The sequence below is a fragment of the Labrus mixtus genome, chromosome 11 (assembly GCF_963584025.1).
Source record: "Labrus mixtus chromosome 11, fLabMix1.1, whole genome shotgun sequence".
In the NCBI taxonomy this organism is placed as follows: Eukaryota; Metazoa; Chordata; class Actinopteri; order Labriformes; family Labridae; genus Labrus; species Labrus mixtus.
The window spans coordinates 5,973,731-5,988,676 of NC_083622.1; the positions used below are offsets into that span (position 1 = coordinate 5,973,731).

Consider the following 14,946-nt stretch of genomic DNA (forward strand, 5'->3'; position numbering starts at 1 on the left):
TAAAATTTATTATTATTATTATTATTATTTACCAAAGGTATATATGGAAATAGTTGGGAAACAGTTGTTGGATCCATAAGAAAAGGCTGGTGTGATATTTTATTCCGACACATATGGAAACAGCAAAATAAAATCAACCAATTAGCCAAAGGCCGAGAAGGAATAACTGACCGTGCTAAAATCCCTAAGCTGTAATCTTCCTCTTTCATACAAATAACCCAACAACCTTTTTTTTTTTTTTTACCGCTGAGACTCCCTCTATCAGCCTTAATGGAAGATGGGAAACTTATTAACACTTCCTGTGTCCTCCTGCTCCGCTTCATAATGTAAAAGAGTAAACAAAGCAGGGCAGTATATCTCTGGGACTTTGGATATCTCTCTCTCCCTTTATTTACTTGGGCTATAGATATGATGATCTTCATTGAATGTTAAACTGGCACAAATGATTTATCACATCCCAAAACCCAAAAAGCAATGGACACCTGCAATCAGACTCTGGAAACTAGCATACAATATATGCATACACAAATTAAACAATGATAATTGAAATACATGCTAGTGCACTGCATTTTTTATTCTTACAAAAGAGAGACAATTGAGTTTTTTATATATGAGTTTAGTCATGATCTTATCAGCTAACTGAATTACTAAACAAACTTACATACAGATACATTTATACTATCTAAACACACACAGACATCTGGGTTATCTGATCTAAATGAAAAAGGGAAGTTACTGTAGAGACTGACATAGGCACTGCATTAAGGTAGACTCCATGGACAAAATATAGATCACAAAAATATGTCACAAAAGGAACACAAAATATTTGATTATACTATCATATGTGTCTTAAAAAAGAACAGACCAGTGCAAATAATGGATGTCCATATCCTGTGACCATGTGGCCTTTTCCACAGCAGGACTGAAGGAAAAATGATGCAACAGTGATATGTAGGCCTCTTACTTGTTCTGGAAATACTGAGATGTTATTAGAACAAGTGAATCTGAATCATGACAAGGCCCGTTCCCTGTGCTCTGTTCAGTCTTTGATGAATGGTATCACTATTACATATTCCCCTTTGCCCATGTCGATGTCCTAAAGGGCATGGTGCACCTGCTGGGGTGGTGGTTGTTGCTTGGGGGGGGAGGGGGGCAGAGGACAATGCCTTGCCCAGCTGTTAAGACTATAAAAGTTTTGTACACAGGAAGAGGAAACACATAACGCCTGGTAGTTTGTCGACTTAACAGTGCAATTCAGTTTGGTTGGTAACTGCATCAGTTTTGCGTTTTAAAACCATACGTGTGTGTTTCTGTGTGTGTGACCGAAGTGTCTGAATGTGTGTGGTGTCTTTCTTCAAGTAACGGCAGGTGCAAGAAGTGTATAAACACACAGCTACGGGGCAGAGGCCACCACACTCGATCAAACAGCGGAGGGGGAGACCAACGGGCAGATGGATTTGCCATCCTTAGTGTTAGTGGGCCAGATAAGAAAAAGGAGGGAGAAATGGACGGAAAGTACAGAAATAGTAAAGTGAGAAAGCATAATGAAAGCCCTCACTGACAGGGAAATGAAGGATTTGGGGGTTCTTTTTTAGTTTCTGTCTACCTTAATAGTTCACATGCACTTGTTTCCAGATGTGTGTGTGTGCGTGTGTGCGTCTGCATGTGTGTGTGTGTGTGTGTGTGTGTGTGTTAAGGACATCTGCAGACTTGAAAGTCATGTTTTACACATTCCATCATGTCCTGCTCTCACAGCTTTGAGGAATGTTCTGGGAAAGTTATTTACTATGCTAATCAAAGTACCGTTTTTTTGTATCAGCATTTCATATTCAAATGTATTGGAAGGGAAGAAGAATCACTGTCCCTACTCCCGAAAGCCATCTTGTTCTTGATTGATGCATAATAGACATAAAGAAAATAATGTGATGTGGAAAAAAGGGGATAATCATTTTTTGACTTGTGCAAAAACAGTGATGAGTTTGTGGTTACATTTGAAGTTATTATAGTAATGAAGAGTTATACTACAGGTAACCGGCCCCTCGTATGTATAAAAGCATTCGGATTAAGTTTTATACAGGATGATGTTGAGCTGAAAAGAGGATATACATCATAGTCAATCATAGGCAGGTAGTCATTGAAAGGAAATAAGAGCCTGCATTACTAAAAGCTCCAACTCTGGAAAAATGGCCCTCAACAGTTATGGGGCGGACAATAAAGAGGTAGGAAATCGAAAAGTTGACTTAAAGCAGCCAGCTGAGCCAGTAAGTGGTGATGCAGACACAAAAGCTGTCTCTCCTAAGTCAAAGGAGGCTGACGTTGAGGCAGTAAGTAAGAGCAGCAGGTCTGTTGGCACTTTGCCAATACTGTCACACAGGGAAAACATAGACACATGCTGAAAGTGTGGGACAGGAACACAGACATGGTGAACCAGTAATGGTTTGTCCTGCAGTTAGACCTGAGAAGAGAGCAGCTGTGGCAGGGGGGCAAACCACCTCTGCGAGGAAGACCCACAACTTTGAGAAAAACCTTGGTTTTTATGCTGGCCAGAGAAAGTTTCTTAGAAAATTGAAGATGTTAAAATGTATTAACTCACTGATGGTGATCTCATATGGTTGAAAAATGAGAAATACTTGAACTGGACAGGAAATATATATTGGAGGAGGGGCATAAATGTACATGGGAGACCTGACCACTTTAGTCTATGGGTGGGAATAAAATTGTAGTTTTGTTTTGCAATCTGAAATACAATATGAAGGTTTTCCTTCTGTAATGCATTACAGATAAGTAATACTTATTTATTTATGTAATTTATCAAAAGAAAGCAGAAATATTAAATTGTAAAAAAAGAAAAGGGATCCCTGCGTCCCACCTGCAGTGCCATCACAGCTTACCATTAGGACACAGCCCACACACTGCTGGCATTTAAAGGAAATCTACTGTTGTACACAACAAAATCTGCTTTGATACATTTGGAGTAGCAGCAACAGTGAATGTTTGAAGAAATGGACAGTTTGCATGAGCAGTGGTAGCTATTATTATTATTAAATAATCACAGACTCAAGCAGCCCCTATTTCTTGTTTTTTGGTTATACTATTACCTACACAAACAGTCAATTCTTCCTACACCTACAGAAACAGAGGCACACAAAAAACACACAAAGTCAGAGCAAGAGGCAAACAAACAAGTGTCTAAATGCTTCTCTCTATGTGGTAGCTCAGCTTAGCTGCTTCCAGCAAACTGGAGCAGGTCTGGAGTGGTGGAGTTTGCAAGGGGTGCACTATTAAGGCCTTGGTCTAAAGACACTGATGGGGTCTAAGTGCTGATGGTAGCAGAGTCTGGGGGTCTAATTTCCATGATTACCATTCTCTCCAGGTGCTGCCTGTCTTTCCTTCTGACTAAAGTAGTGACACATGGTCTCCGCACATTAAAAAACTTGGTTCTCTCTGCCACTGAATTACCACAATTAATGAGACTTCATGAGGAAGCAATTTGGCCAACACTAATGGACCTAGGCAGAGGGGTTTGGAAGACCATGAAAGTGTTGGTGTGTTTGGGTGTCTGTGGGAGAGGGACGAGATGCAGTACAGATTAAGTAAAAAAAAAAGTAATACAAGAAGTAAGACGGATGAGAGAGAGTATTGGAAAATAGTAAAGACAGACGGCCAAGAATGACAGAAAAAAGAATCACCCTATGACACAAAGGCTACAGTATACGTGGGTGATATGCTCAGGTATATTTACGGCTGTAAATACATGCAAGTATACATGCAGGCCTTTTATTTTTTTCTTGATTGAGGATTGCCAAATACAATCAATAAACTAGTGGATATGAACGAGAGACGTTTACTGTTTGGTCTCACAATGATTGAGAAGCGACATTTCATTTTAAAATTAATCTTCTCATGCCGTCATTTTTGGTGCAGCTGGTTGCTGCTGATCATAGTTTTACTCTGTTGTTCATAAAAAGCCTCAATGCACAATTCTAACCTGCTGTGATAACAGAATCGCATATTGATTATTTTTTTCTTAAACCGGGGTTGGCATCTCCAATCTCCAATGCTAGAGTCTACTGTGCTTTGACCATTTTAGTTGGCATACAAAAAAACAGCAAAATTCTGGCTTAAAAGAAGCATGTAAATGGAAAACCAGTGAGATTCTTCCACAAAGCGGTACGAAAAAACTAAAGACAATGACTAATGCTGCTAAACCAGCCCCTCAAATGTAACTCTAGATTACTGCCTTTTGCTATTTTCTCAAGAGCCTGGTATTGTAAAGCCTGTGCTCTGTTTCTCAGGCTTTCCATCCCCTGGCTTTTCTTCCTTTATGGGACAGAATTAAAAAGAAACCAAGAAGAGAGTTTTTGTACATCAATAATCCACTGAGATCAATATTTATGTCTCAGCTTTGAAGAGGCTGACTGTGTCTGTGTGTGGTGGTAGCCAAGGCGTAACTGGGGTTTTGGTGCTGCCGAGGCACTTCAATTGGAGTTACAGTGGAAATTTATGGCCTTATGACGTGGACTTATGTGCTCAGTCGGCACTTGTCACTGCCCTTAGATGGGTTGGTTTGATTCTCAGTAGGGAGCCAGTTCTGCAGACACAACAGATGACATAAATACAAACAGATTTATTGTGGCCTGTTATTGATTCAGGGATTAGAAACATTTCAAAGAACTTTGCTGTGGCGACTTTAAATCCCGTTCAGTGAACTTGACTTAATATATCTGCTTGTTTGTGTGTACATTATGTTTTTGAACATGTTTGGCATTTTAAGAATCTTGGTAACTCATCAAATCCATCCCTTTACACAGCTGCACTTACTTTATTCTTTACATTATAGAGCTTTGGAAGAAGGGTCACATTTGTATTGAACCAGTCTCCTCTGTAATTTCTTTAATATTTCAGTCCTGATGTTTCCCCTGATGAATAAAGAACTCTGCACACCTTGACTTGTCTTTCTGTCTGCTTGACACATGATTTATTGATGACAGATTGTCTTTACCCTGGAAACACTTCATAAACAATCGCTTCATATATCAAACTTCAGTGTAGTCTTCTTGGGGTTAGTAGTAATCAGTCATGTTCTAGAAAGAAGTTCCAAAAGATCTGCTCCCTCAGCAACTACCAGCAACTAACCATTTTTCTTCTTTATAGTTTGTATCAGAGGGCAAACATAACACGTCTGATGTGAAACTCAAGCTTCGAGGGCCTTAATGAGATCATCCATGTCTTCAGTCATGCCAGGGATGTCATTGTGTTTCCCATGACAGAGAAGCAGGCTCCCATTCAAACAAACAGAGGAGAGAAACCCTGTGGCCCAATATCAGTTGGGCCACAGGGGGATGATGTAGAGCATAACAATACATTGACAAAATGACAAGCCTGATGTCCCCTAATAACTTTCTGAAATGATCAGCCACTAGGGGTTATTTTTATGTGCGCACAGTTGTATGGTGAAGGTCTCAAGTCATGCTGTTTGATGAGAAGCTAACCTCAGGCACTTAATGTTTTGCAGTGCTTTAAGCGTGTTAGATGCTTTCTAATATGACGTCCAAAACATTAAAAACTTCTGTTCTGTATCCACTCCACTGGCATCTCCCATTTACTGCGAGAAAAAGTAATTGAACAAAAAAGAGCGGAGAGCTCTAGGAAGACAAAAGAAAGGGGGGAAGCTTGAGTCTGGACTGACTTAAAACATCATCACAATCTGCCAGGAATGGAGTGAGGGCCCGTCTGTAGCTCATTGAAGTTTTCAATGACAAGCTCCGTCTCAAGTTCCTACCAAGATTTATTTATCGGTTCTCAGATGCTGACACAACGTGTTTCTAATGTCAGAAATAAGGTTGAGTACGGATGAAAGGGCCCTTTTTTCTTTTCCCTCCTGCTTTCCTCATGACCTGATGTCAATCCGTGAAGCAGACAAGAAGACAGGCCGAAATTTCTCTCAAACCAATCTTAACGTCTTAAAAAAACTATGGATACTTTTAGCAGGAGGGAAGCCAGTGCAGATATCTCAGGGTTTTCATTAAGCTTCCCTGGACTTTCCAAAAACATACGGACTAGTTAGCCAGTGGTAAAAAAAAAGAAGCCAACTAATGGGGTATGGGGTCATGGCCCCCATGGAAAAAATCATGAATTATCTCCACTCATGGAAAATGACAACAGGGTTACAAATTCTGTACATGTTCTGTACACAGAGAACACACTACCTACACTAGACAGCCTGTAAAACCCTCTGCTGATCCTCCAAGTTATCCCACCACGATTAAAACGATCGCCATGACAACCATATTCACATGGCAACTTTACACCTACTAGGAGCTAGGTGTGATATTTAAGTTATAACTTGTGCCTACATCGGCACTATCTAAGCTGCTAAACTAAGACCTTAAATGTTAGTAGTGCTTAAACTCTGTCAAGTTAGAATTTAAGTTCAAACTAGGCTATCTTTGAATATATAGTGCAATATATAGTGCAACCCAACTGGCTTCCCATATCTCAACAATCAATTGTGACACCAGATCATTAAAAGACTCAAAGATTGAAGAACAGTGAAAAACTAACAGTCTCCATGAGCTCAGTGTATGAGCCCCTTACTGAATATGAGAGGGTAAACTTCTCTGGCTTGTCATGAAGATTAGTTGATGGAATAATAGTTGTGAGAAAAAAAAAAGGCCATGTCAGCCAACATCTGAGCAGGAATAGAAGAAACACAATCAAGGAAAGAAAAAATGGAAAAAGACAGGTATGATGTGGAATCAGACAACATAAAAAGCATAGAATACCAGGGATTAGCTAAGAGAGGAGACACATTTTCCCCCTCCAATAACACAGAACTATTACCGAAACCCCGGCCGCAGCCTCACAGGGGGATTCACATCAGACCCGTGCTCCTGAAGGCAGTCAGATCATAGGGATCTGAACTGCTGGCCTTGACAGAAGCATCTTTTTACATGCAGTGCAAATATGCAGTAAAGTGTTGTGGACAGGGTCTTTGAACAAGATTGCTTTTTTTTGTGTGGAAATATCACTGTGAGGGGAAGTAAAAAAGAAGTCCTCCTGGTGTAACCTTAAATAGTCTTGAGTCTATTTTTTCTGATCTTTTCCCACAATCCCATCCCCCTGACAAATGTGTCGGGGGAAATTTAAGTAAACAGGACTTGTTTTAATAATGATACTGTTATAAGCAAGAGTGTAAGTCCTGAGCTATTGTTATCAACATTCTTTGGGTCTCTATTCGTTCAGAGCATAGGCGTGCTGAATCCAAACAATCGTGCCGTCATATGCCTAAAATAAGATCATATGTTGTGAGGTCAGGAGCACATATTAAATCTGCTAAAAAAGGATGTGGGCAGGCATCCATGCATATGCGTGTGTGCGTGTGTGCGTGTGTGTGTGTGTGTCCTGACACTCAATTAAGTGCCAAAGCTGGATCTGATAAAGAGAACCAATGGCTATTTGTGTTTCTGGGCACTGAGGTCCACCACACACCGTCAATCTCTTTACTTCCCTCTTTCTGTCAATCTCTCTTCAACCTTTTTTTGCCTTCTCTCTTTCATTTTTCATTTCGCTCATTAAATTGTTCACTCCCTCTCCCTCCTCCTTTTCCTCTGTTCTCTTCCCCATATATATGTCATGCTGGAGTTATGTCACAGCTCATATATCACTGAGCAATCATCTACAGCACGTCTGGTGACCAAAACCAACCACCTTTTACTAGGACCCCCTTCTCTTGTCCTAGCCTGGACCACCACCGAGCTTTGTGGCCAGAAAAAAAAACCAGCTGTGGTAGCTTTGTGGTTTTATATCTGTATCCATCACCGGTGGGAATGTCGATTTCAGTCTGACTTAAGTGAGCATGGTTTCATACAACATGAAGATGTAAGCATAGCACTTAGAAGGAAGGGTTTTAAGCATTTGTGCAAGAGTTTAAATTAAAGAGAATTAATAACATGGGCTTCAGCTTCTCTTTCTTTTCTTTGTCAACTTGGTTGGAGATCACGCCCTGGATCACCTATTTCTCCACCTATTTAAATAAGCTAAGGAAAGTAAATCTAAGTTTGGAGCATACCGTTTCTGTGTCATTTTTGCTGCCATGTCGTGGATTTCCCCAATACTAAGACACACCGACCACACCCACATGCACAACATACTTTAGAGGTAAGAGCATCATTGTTATCTGACATCAAAGATCGGCCTGGCAATAGTAAAATGTGTTTAATGAAGCCGGAAGGACAAACTTTCTCTCTCTCTAACCCACCAACAATGCATTGATATTAAACCAAGGATGGATGCTGTGGGTCCCTCAGTTTTTACAAGAAGATGAACATGTGCTGAGAAGAAAACACCCTTATTGTTGCAGGAAAGTACTGAGCCAGCGACACCAGAAATGGTTTGTGGTCCATGGCGCAGTAACTTTCTGCAGCCTCAAGATAACAATAGCCCTGACCACACATCATTTTAAAACCAACTCACCAATGAGGCACACGTGGGTACAAGTAAACTTGCCACTTACGCAACATGGGGGCTCTACATGAATACAGTTTTGGTGAGAAACTAGGAAGGACACACGCTGTGCACAGCTTTTCCCATGACACATGCCTCCCTATGGACCACTTCACTATTTTTCACCAGACAACCAGACTGTACACGTATGACATACTGTTTGCTACAGAGCTCACCAATAAAATATGACACTAGTGTGAGCTTTACTGAAAAACAGACGGATAAGGTTGGAACAAAAGTCACTACAGAAAACCCCTCACGTGGAAAAAAGCCAAGCTATCTACAGCAGTGCTGTCCTAAAGACAGTTGTGTGAAAAACAAAGCCGTCATACAACACGTAGTGACACACAACATGTTCTGATTAGTTTTCTGATTGCCCTGGTACTGCATGGCATACACATTCCACATTTAATATACTGAGCAAGTTACGACTGAGCCGCCACACTGAGCAGCACAGTTAACTCAAACTTTTATCATCCCTAGCGGCTGTGTTACTGTCAGCTGCAATGATTTTAAGTCCCAGACTGGTACTTAAATCTGTAACCACCAATTAATTTGAAGAATATTTAATATAACATTATTCATAAGTATCTTGAGGAAAAAAAAAGCTAAAGCCTTTCTTGACCCTTGCTAGGTTGTGGGATTTTATTTGGACAGGGAATAAAATCTCATACCTAAATGGCTCCCTTGTGAAGGACACTGACCATATGTGTTATCAGTTCGACCACAATATGAAACACCTTCCACTATTAAAACACAGTGGGACATCAAAGGAGAGAGGGGAGGATAAATTCCTTAAAAAGAAAAGAAGAAGAAAAGAAGAAAGCACGTGTCCAATGTAAACAGCTTTCGTTTGACATGCTCAGTGTTTGGCGTGTGTGTGTGTGTAGGTGTGCGTGCCTGTGTGTGTAGGTGTGCGTGCGTGTGGTTTTTGAGCAAGAGCTCTGTCCTGGCAACGACCTGAGGACGCCTGGATGGTCACACAAGAATGGACAAACAAACAGATGAAAGAACAAAAAACTTCTGGATATATAATCTGAATCTTCTGGGTCCAGTTTTTCAAAAAGTATAATCAAAATGATCCAGATTTTGTAGTCCCTTTTTTTTGTGCTATCCCAGATAAAAGTGATGTTGATCTTGTAGATTCTGTCCTGGTTTTTCAGATAGGAACATTCTGATCTAGATACCACAAGATCAGGATTACAGAATCTAGATTTGCAGTCTTTGAAAAGGCCACAAGAGGCAACGTCTGGTAAAAGATCCCAAGAGTCTAGATGGCTGTCGGGATCTGGTGAGGAAAGAAACTGAGAGGGCAGAGAAACAGATCACTCTAGCTGAGCTGAGTTTGCTTCAACAGAGGGAAACAAAGCTTAAAAGAGAGGCTGAAAGATGCTGGCATTACAGTTTCCGAGGATGAAATGTAAAATGATTGTTTATTTTGCATCTAGTTTTTCTAATTCTAGTTGAAAATATTTGATGTTTAATTATTTCTTTTAGAATGGATATTGTTTTGGTATGGTCTGTGTTGCTTCAGTATGCAAGCATTGAATAAAAGAATGATTAAACATGTGTCATGTGTCCTACATGTCTCTACATCCACCTTGAATCCACCCTGAATCCACCCTTCCAGTGAGATCAGGATAATCCTGTCCTATCCTAATCTCCATTTTAGAGTTTTGAAATACCCAAAATCAACATTTGATCATGATTCTGGACATGATTGGATTACCAAATCCACATCTCACTTTTGTAGGATCAGGATCACATCTCTGCTTTTTGAAAAAACCCAATTTTGAGATTTAATCCTATCCAGATCATTCAGATCCAGATTAAACTTTTTGAAACTAACTGGGCCCTGAGTGTTTCAACAAACCCGTGCTTTTACCACAAACAGTTGCAGCCTGCAAGTTATTCAAGAAACAAATGCAGCCACTTCTAAAAATGCAAACACATCTAATTCACAGAGGCTGAAATATATGGCACCATGTCATAGATGAATTGTCCAGCCTTGATTTATGGCAGTAGATGGGAGTAAAGAATGCAAAATGAAGAACCTGCACTAGTGAGCAGGAGTAATGATAGTCTAACCTAAGTTTACAAAATGAGACACAGAGAGGTGTCAGTTACGTTACATTGTGGACATAACTGGGTGATGCAGGGAACACAGTTCACAACAGTCTTAACACACTGCATTTTCATCCTGCATGATACCACTGTCCATTTCTCCTCCACACTCAAACCGTCAGACAGAAAAAATATTCCTTAAACTTAAAAAGGCAAATACAGTACTACACATCTTTTATTATAGGAGTTAATGCTCTTTTTCAACCACTAAACATACAAGTCAACTACTCCGCTCCATTCTTTTGCCTGCTAAACTCAAACTCATTTCCCCACAGCCCTTTTTCTCACTTGAAGGCACATGCACCAGATGTGCAATTCTTACCCCATGTTACTATTCAAACCATGTTCCAAGAGGCAGAAGAAAAAAAAAAGGCAAGAGTGAGGGGAGAGGAATATTTGACTTCACTCCACGGGAGACCAGTTTCATAAATTCTGGCAGCTACACTACACTGAAAAAGGTAGCTTGGCTGGCTTGGCTGAGGGAGAATGTTGACGGCATACCAAACAACATGATCCTAATGAGTTGGAAAATCCCCGGCCCTCCAGAGGACTGTCCAGATGCAATGGTCATAAGTCAGCTACTGTTTTATTAAATTCAGGCTCCCCTCCTTTACTTTAATAAGGGGCAAAATGTGTTATTTAACCATCAAAGCATCCTAGATGACATGAAGCATAGGACTTGACTGAAAGTCTAATACACAACACTGGAGGTACTTTATGCCTTAGTGTCTGCAGCATATGCTAAATACCTCCTATCAGATTGACTTGTTTTGGGCAAAAGCTGATGTGGTAGATGATGGGTTGAGCCCTGAGGAATTACTCTTTTCACGAGTGACTCACATAACTTAAAGCTCTAGCCAGTACAATATATCTGTCTTGATATTGAATCGATTCCGAGAAACAAGCTTAACGGAGAACTAAACAAACAAAGGACAGTTAACGTACTCTATGAGAAAAAAGGAGAGTTCAATAAATCAAGTACAATGATGAACCCATTAACATCTCATTCAAGAGTTTAAAAGGGACCAGATGAGCAAAGTGAAGTGTAGTTTTCTATTTATGCATGGATCTTATGTGTGGGTATTTCTTTGTCTTTAGGGAAATGCAGAATTACAGAATCACAAATGATTCCTACGAAAACAACTGCACTAACAGATTACAAACACACACACAAAATCCATACAGTCTTTGCTGCTCTAGGAGAACAGCACTTTTTCTCTGCATTCCCCTTCTCCCCACCCACCAAGACACACGTTCAGAAACAAATTTAAAGGTAATTTGCTCAAAAACGATAAAAAAAAGACTTGGATTATGACTTATTCAGGTAACAAAAATTCATGAGACTGGATAGTAATGTCAAGTGATTCGCTGTGAAAAAGAACAGGAAAGCTCAGTAGTAGTAAAATATACTGTATTGCGTGTAGTTTACCTGATATTTTATACACCTCATTGAGCAGGTTTTCGCTGAGTGTTAATGGGACTCCGTTTGCAACACTGTGGGTCCAGCTCTCACAGATCGCTTGGAGCATGAGCGTCTGGGCCCTTGTTGCCTGTACAGTAAAGTGCGGGAGCTCAAAAATGCACTCTGCAGTTGGGACTGAAGACCTTTTACTCCTGCAAAAGAAGATATGAGACGACAGAGTTAGACGAATATCTCATAGTCAAGAAATAGCAACAATAACAAATGAAAGAATAGAAAGTGGCACATAACCACTAACACACATCAAATAACAGAGACACCAGTGGATACAAAGGGTTCCCATTACATCATTTTTTTTACATCACAAACATCAAAAATCCTATTGCAATATTAAATAGCAGAAGTGGCTGAATACGTAGCAGAATTATATTCCAACAAGAAATTACCAAGTGACGCCAAGATGTCCTTAGTGACTTGGCAGCAAGGTGCAGTTTGCCTCTTTGTCGCCAACCCTACTCTGCCCTTAGTCAATTCTGTAATGATGATTTATGTGAAGAGATGTACAACCCAGAAACCTGACCCTGAAAATAATCTTTACACATTTAACATTTCATCTGCCTCCAAAAGTGTGTGTGTGTGTGTGTGTGTGTGTGTGTGTGTGTGTGACAAGCTGATGAGTTGAGCGTTCAGGGGGATGAGGTAACAGTACAGTTGGATGGAATCCTTCAGGCCCCTGTCCATCAGAAGCTCAGTGGACCTAGCTCTCATTTATCATCTGACAGACACACAGACACACACAAACTCACTTTTTTCATTTGTGATTCAATTCCCTCTTCCTAGTATGTGCCTCACCAACGTCACCATTCACACTGTAACAAATGAATGTTCCTCCCACCACCTGCATCTATAGGTACTAGTAAAAAAAAAACAAAAAAAAAAAAAACAAGGCAGCAGATCAAACATTGCTAACAAACTGCCTTTTTTGTTTCAACCCTTTATTCATTTTCCTCAGATTGGTTTGTTTTTTTGTTTTGGTTTTTGAGGACGTGCATTGCACCCTGCCTTACATGCATCTCCTTTTTAACGAGGGTCGGTGTGTGCATACCCTCTCTCAGGATCATAAACAGTGAAAATTGATTGCCTGGGATGGCTGCAGTGTCTCAGGAACAACACTCACAGTTCATTTAATCACACATTAACATTTGTCTGCTCCCTGTTCAGAATATGGAATATGTTATAGGGTCTCTCCCTCCACTCAGCAGCTCTGCAATTGTTTAACTCCTCTGTTTCCCTCCCACCCCCCCCCCCCCCCCCCCCCCCCCCCCCCACTTCTCTCTGTGTCTCTTCATCTTTTCTTTTATTCTGCTCCTGGGTGGTTCAGCAGGATGACATGAACTGTTGGCTGCCGTCACGCAGGCGCAAAGTTCTCAACTGCCTGCTGTCCAAAACGGAACAATTATGGGACAGAGAGTGAGGGAGTGACGTTGATAAAGAAAGACGTAAGGGAACGTGATAAGGCCCTAAAAGAGAAACGCTCTAAATCTGAAAAGGTGAATGTATTTACCTTGACAGCACACATTTTCCTTTGAATTCCCTGGCAACATATGGTGCATTTGGCACTACTGGGGACTATTCCATGTCATGCTGCTCTACTATAAGGGAAACTCTACTGTTGCATGCTATACAGCATGACATCAATCAAACCAATTTCATGTGTGTTCAAGTGCTTTCATGCCTGTGTGTACACGTAGCTAGATATTGCTGCTGAACAAAAGAAAGTAAAGGGGACTCAGCAACAACAATGTCCCCACATGCAGAGCAAATGTGCCTGCAAAGCCACTTCAATGGGATTACTGGCAAGGGATGAAAGTTTGTTGGTTTATTTGAGTGTTTATAGCGTTTCAGGGGAGCTGTCATGCGCATGTGGTTGACTAAAACTTTAATTATGCACCTGTTTTTATTATATTATGCCTGATTCTTTGCGAACAGCAACTTGAATCTTGGAACTAAATGAGAAGCAGAAATTCTCATTAGTATGCTTTGGAAATTCTGTAGGGGGGACAGCCAGACACTCATTGGATTTGATTAAGCAGCTGGCACAGGCAATGTTTGTTGCTGCAACTTTGTAAACAGCTTTCTGGCAGGCAGCTTTTTCACTTTTGACAAAAGGCCTCAAAGGAAACAAAAGACTCCAAGAGGTAAAAATAGAACTCCTAATATCTTTTGCATCAACAAGAGAAGAAATGACTACACTAAAATGTATCTTAGAATGTTAAACACAGATTCATGGAAATACTAACAAAATGCAATGTATCGCTAGATTGCAGAATCTTTACATGGAACTGTTGCATGGGGAAGTGAAACTCAAAGCATACTTCTGGGCTCTCTCTGGGTGGGTCTCCCCATAATATGAGACAAACCAGCAGTAGGCCCTCAACTCACTTGGATTGTGACTCATAATTTTAAAAAGCAGGTCCTTAAATTGAAACTTCTGTACCTCGTAAAATAGGCTGTCCCTGACCTCACAGTAGTCCTTTAAGTCAATAACGATTTTTTATTAAAACACAGATGCCACCAGGAAAATATTGAAAGAAAAACAAAATTAGTCAGGTGCTATGAGAAATTAGGTTTTTCAATTTCAGGCATGAACTTTTCTTTATTCAGGTGTATGTGAAAACATTAGACCTCATTTCCTGACCTGTGCCACGCTTAAGTGACACAGAACTGGCCGTGGGACAGCAGTGGCAAAGTTGGCGGACTTCCTGACTGTTGCACGAGGAAACAAGCTGACTGACTTGCACAGTCACTCCGTCAAGTGTCCTTGTCAAAATCAGGCATAAATGGGTTTAGGGGTTCAAGAGCCATGAGAACCTTACCAGCTGTGATACTTTTTCTTT

General features: G+C 40.5%; 1 protein-coding gene across 1 annotated transcript in view; it reads right to left on the reverse strand.

The window, feature by feature from the left end:
- LOC132983433 (intermembrane lipid transfer protein VPS13B-like) overlaps positions 1-14,946 on the reverse strand; it is a 282,789-nt gene that overhangs the window by 208,956 nt on the left and 58,887 nt on the right. Inside the window, exon 17 of the mRNA XM_061049726.1 lies at positions 12,059-12,243. Within this exon, the coding sequence (XP_060905709.1) occupies positions 12,059-12,243 (185 nt within the window). The remainder of the gene's footprint in view (positions 1-12,058; positions 12,244-14,946) is intronic.